At 33.2% G+C, this 6,000-nt stretch overlaps 1 protein-coding gene across 1 annotated transcript in view; it reads left to right on the top strand.

Moving 5' to 3' along the window:
• Positions 1 to 1,082: 1,082 nt before the first annotated feature.
• LOC130012417 (glutamate receptor ionotropic, NMDA 3A-like) overlaps positions 1,083 to 6,000 on the top strand; it is a 92,028-nt gene continuing 87,110 nt past the window's right edge. Inside the window, exon 1 of the mRNA XM_056100298.1 lies at positions 1,083 to 1,283. Coding sequence (XP_055956273.1) covers positions 1,083 to 1,283 — 201 coding nt within the window. The remainder of the gene's footprint in view (positions 1,284 to 6,000) is intronic.

Raw genomic sequence — 6,000 nt, 5'->3', positions numbered from 1 at the left:
AAGTGACTTCCACTGTCAATATTCCGCAATAAAAATCGTCAACGTGGGCTGATATAATTCTACTGAATTATTCACAAAAGACATTTTAATTTCTTTAACCTTGAAGTATTGTGTTGTATAATATCGGCAACCTTGGCGTGTCGGCACCGCCTCCTCTCTATTTAATATGTTTTCTTTGGAATCTGGCAAGTAAAGGAATTCACGTTGTCCAATGTGGTGCAGTTGTCGTGCTGTATATTACGACCTATGGTCGACTCTGTCTGAACGAGTTACAACTGTGATGGGGCTATGGATGTTTTTGACGGACGAGGAGAAGTCAGTTTCGCCCGATACCAACGGGGCCCGAGATAAAAAGCCCAATTAATTAACTGTATGTGGGTATATTGCCATTTAATTAATAGTCAGTACCTATCGGATAGTGTCTATAAGCTTATTATATAAGTAAATAATTGGTATATAATTTACCTGTATGTTTTTATTGATTATATACATGATTAATGTTTGCCATATATATATTTTAATAGAGTATTATCTATTTATACACATAATGAGAAAAAGAAGATGGTGACGTCAACATCAACAGGTGCGTGTTTATGTATAATAACATAGTCGATGTTTATTATTGTGGATTATTACATATTTTAATATACAGAAACTATATCTATTGTTGTGCGGTATGGGCTTCACGTATAGCTAATCTTTACCGAAATCTTTATTCTGCCAACTTAAGGATGTAATTTAGTAACTTTCGTTATATCGGTAATTTGATTCGATATCCAAATTTGGAATATTTGAATCATCCAATAGCTGAAGCAGTTATGTGTAGCTCGGATACTTTCGGGAGCTGACCAACCACGTCGTTGATACTGTTCAGCAATGTATGAGAGAATTTGGCGGGAACCGCTATCATGTGCCGTCTGATTGTTGATGTTGTCCTGGTGATTACGTGTGTTTGTCAGGTGACCTGTCGACATCCGGTTGTAAATATTGGCGCCGTCTTTGCTGACGCCGAATACGAACAATTTCAGCGAACATTTTACACGGCCATTAGCGATTTCAACAACTCAAGCGAGAGATTAAAAATGTACGGTGAAGCTATGGTGGCACAGGGGGATTTCTATGATACAGTAACTTCCATGTGCTCTATGTTAGAATCGAGAAGTTTTCATCTGCTTATTGTGTTTGGTAATACGACTACGGTTCATTCTGTCAACGTAATGGCACAATATCTGGATATTCCCGTCATAGGATATAGTCGGCAGGCGGACGACGAATTTTTTCAGGTGAGTCCAAATAGTTTATTAGCTTATTGTTAAGATAGATCGAACTATTATAATGCAATACGTAATATATAAAACAAAATATGATATTTACACCATCAATCTAACATCCAGTTTTATAACGTAAATGGCGTAGAATTACCGAACATACCAACATATAATATACACGATTTACGATACACAATGTGTTATAATATAACACAACAGAATGTGCTGCTATATACCGCGTATGAAACACCCAGCGTTATACTAAATCTAGACTATACATAACTATAATATAACAAACATTGTATAATATATAGCACGCGACGCTATAATATATAATAAAGCAGCTTATTATACGCCATATAAAAACATGTAGCTGTGTAAGCTAAATACGAAATATAGAACACACAATGTTATAACATATACCTAATATAGAACACACAGTGTTATAATACCAAATATAGAACACACAATGTTATAATGTATACCAAATATAGAACACACAGTGTTATAAAACCAAATATAGAACACACAATGTTATAACACCAAATATAGAACACACAATGTTATAATGTATACCAAATATAGAACACACAATGTTATAACACCAAATATAGAACACACAATGTTATAACACCAAATATAGAACACACAATGTTATAATATATACCAAATAAAGAACACACAGTGTTATAATATATACCACATATAGAACACACAATGTTATAATGTATACCATATTATATAGAACATACGTTATAATATATACAACATATAGAACACATAATGATATAATATATCCCAAATATAGAACACATAATGATATAATATATACCAAATATAGAACACATAATGTTATAATATGTATTAAACATAAAACACTCAATAATATAATACCAAATATAGAACACACATTGTTATAATATATACCAACGATAGAACACACAATATTAGAATATATTATACAGTACAGAATACACACTATTATATACACACCACATATCGAAGATTCACTATTACATTACACACTAAATATAGAACACACAATGTTATATACACACCACATATAGAACACACACTATTATATACACACAAAATATAGAACACACTATTATAATATAATCATACCAAATACAGAGCACACGCTAATATATACACACCACATACAGAACACACACTATTATATACACCAAATATAACAAAACAGTGTTATACTGTATACCAAATATAAACAATATGTTATAAAACATGGAACACACTGTGTTATACTCCAAGGGAAAAAAGAAAAATAATGCCCAAGACAGCATCCAAAATATTTTGTAGGACGAACGATACTATTTTGGTATTTGGAACAAAATTAAAACATTTATTTCATAATAAAGTACACCACGATCAAATCAAACTAAAAAAACAAAAGGGGACATATATGCGTAAAAATGCAAGGACGCCATTTGCCCATTTTCTATAAAACTTTAGACATATGGTGTTGTCAAGTCGAGTCTTAACTACTGAAGAAATGAAATGAGGCTTAACCTCCTACTTTTCTGCGGGGCCTACCTAATGAAGATAGGTACATACTACAGACGTATGTATGCGTCAGACTATTATAATTTTAAATCATTAGTAATTGACCTATCAGGGTCATCTAGTAACAGAAAAATGCGTAATAGCTACGATATATAAATATATGTTTGTAAGAAAGTACAGTTAGGTCGTTAAAGATGGGTTTCCGCGTACAAACTGGGTGATTTAATGGTAAATATGGACAAACTAATTAATTTGTCATAATAATGCTTCAGATCCTTCTCAAACATTGTAATTGCGAAGGAATGCCCTGCTATTAAAATTCGATCAAACCAGGTCATGTTTACGTCACGTCTTGGGAGTCAGAGGAGAATTCATTACATACATAAGACGATGTTGTCTTTAATCGCTTACTATTTATTACAAATATCAAATCCTAATTAAATTCTCGGATTATCCACTACCCGCGTCTTTTTCCGTCAGTTTTATCTCAGAAAGTATTGTACGTCTAACTCTTCATAAACTTTATCAACTTGTACATCAAGCGCTCAATGTTCGCTTGTGACCTTTGACATCACGCGTGCAGAAGTTCCTTATCGTCGGGCTGTTGATTAGGGGAACCCTTACATTTTTGTCCTGTATACGCTCCATGAATGTTTTTCGGGGAATCCAGTATTTTTCTAGTAAGATTGGATATCTCTACTTTCCATATATACCAAAATTGCTATACTTTTTTTGGAAATAAAAACCCGATAAATACTTTTCTTGGAACCCATCTTTAAGTACAAAATTGCATGTACAGTATACATGTATATACACCAATACCCATCGTTTAACAAAGCCACCCACTAATTGATTTATATATAGATGATAGGGCAGTGGGTTTGACCAAGAATTTTTTTTTATCTATGTCAGCTAGCGGAAACAAATGTCTAGGGTATGTTTCATTAGTGAGAATCCGGGTGGATCTTTGTTCCCCTGGTTTCTGATCACACGTGAAATCCGAGCATGTACAAGCATAAGGTTAAACATCCAAACGGAAATCCCCAACAATTTAAGGAACAAATTATTTAACGTGAATAAAACATTGACTGGTCCAAGCAATATACACTATAACAATTTCTACCTGTTGAGTATGAAAATCGGCTGCTCTCGAACAATCTACATCCGATCCCATTCTTTGGAACATATACTACAAATTTTAAATACTCACAAATTATATAGGTGGCCGAATACTAAACTCATTCACTATAACTTATTTGCCCTGAATTAATATCACTCAGAATAATATTCATGTTTCAGGTCTGGTGTATAATTTGTGAATATTTCTACTTCACTCATATGATTTTCTGATGCATTCGACGAAATATTACTTTTTCTTTGACTAGTGGTGCCAGAACTGTTTCCTTTGATTCTTCAATAATTGAGATCTTATTATTTTTCAATCCTTCTAGTCACCAATGAAATCATAAAAGTCGATTGAAACGAAATACTAGATAAATAATTCATCAAGAATCTTACATAGATTGCCAATCTTTAATATTTACTGTTAGATCCATGTCTATAGTTTGGAGGAACCCCTTTACGTCATTTATACACTCTTATCAATAGATACGATCCATAACTGTCTGGTTGTTCTTGTCAGTATGATATATCATATTCCCACTGGGCATACTAGTCTATCAACCATTTCGTCATTTGGATTAAAAAAAATATTTCCAAAGACTAAGACTAAGGGATGTATACTTACATAGGAAGACTTAGGTTATTTTTATGTTATAAACATTTTATATTTTTGGTTACAATGTGTTCTATAACATGTGTTTAACATTGGTATATGTTATTTTTCTACATTTGGCATATATGATAACCGTGAGTTCTATCAATATATGATATACATTATAATATCAAATGTTTTGTAAGTGAATATTTGGTCATGGTTTGTTGAACAGTTTATCTCCACGATTTAATAGTTACTTCTTATATCAGGAAATGAGTATGACGTAATCGCAGCCATTTTGAAATTATGACGATGCATAATTGTGTACGGAACAAGCATGCCAAGCTTCATGACGATCGTACTTGAATTGTGAGAGCTTTTTCTTTGCGAAGAGTGTTGCACTGAAGAAGAAGATCATTAGGACTGTTTTAAGGTTTTATTAGCTTAACTTAATCGGTTAAATTTAGCCCATATCATCACCTTTATCAGCCCTACTATATCTGAAGGAGCCATCTGAAGTCTCAGATTCAAAAAGAAATACACTATTTGTTCAGATTTCAGATTTTCAAAGTACGGATGTTCATCCCAAGGTACGTTCGTGCCTAAGGGCAAGATAAAAAAAACTATCCGAAGTAGTGCTTGGGGCCCAGGACCTGGCCCAAAATAGAAAGGAAAAGCTAAATCATGTACACACCGACTCGTCAAAGAGCATTACCGGTACCTAATATTGACGATACACGTTGTATCTTGTCTCTCATTTAAGTATGTATCAATACATAAGAGACTAGTAGTGGAGACACAGTATAGTAAGATCTCATGATTAGGTAATATTTGAGATATTTCTGTATGTTAACTCAACTGAAACTGCTAGTCATTATTATTTCATGATTTACCAGTATTCCACGTACACGAAGAGAATAAATGCTTTATTTCTGAATATCAACGAACGGTGTAGTAGATAAAATTGATTTTAGTTGATGAAAATCTAATTCTCTGTAAGGTTTGTATTGATTGAAGCAGTGTTCTTTTATACTACTTAAAAACATCAACGTACCAGAAAGTAGTAAATTATTAAAACGGCATTTAGTAATTGAACTGGAAGTCCGCATGACACAATTCTACTACGGAATGCAATTAACGTTTATTGCTAGGCTTCTCTAGTCTTTATCAAGCAATGCTACAATTTAAAATACGAGAATTACTGAACGACATTTCGACCAGGCTTCTCTAGTCTTGCCCAAGCAATGATGCAATTTAAAATACGAGAACTATTGAGCGACATTTTGACCAGGCTTTTGTAATCTTTATTAAGCAATGATACAATTTAAAATACGACAGGAACTACTGAGCGACGTTTCGACTGGGCTTTTCTAGTCTTGACCAAGCAATGATACAATTTAAGATACTACGAGAACTACAGAGCGACGAGAACTAAAGAGGTTAACAATTTAAAGTACTCTATGTATAAATGAAATGGGGTTTAACGTCCTA

Source organism: Patella vulgata, chromosome 4, assembly GCF_932274485.2.
Source record: "Patella vulgata chromosome 4, xgPatVulg1.2, whole genome shotgun sequence".
NCBI lineage: Eukaryota > Metazoa > Mollusca > Gastropoda > Patellidae > Patella > Patella vulgata.
Note: the sequence above shows the minus strand (reverse complement) of the source record. Positions and strands in the feature narration are given on the sequence as shown.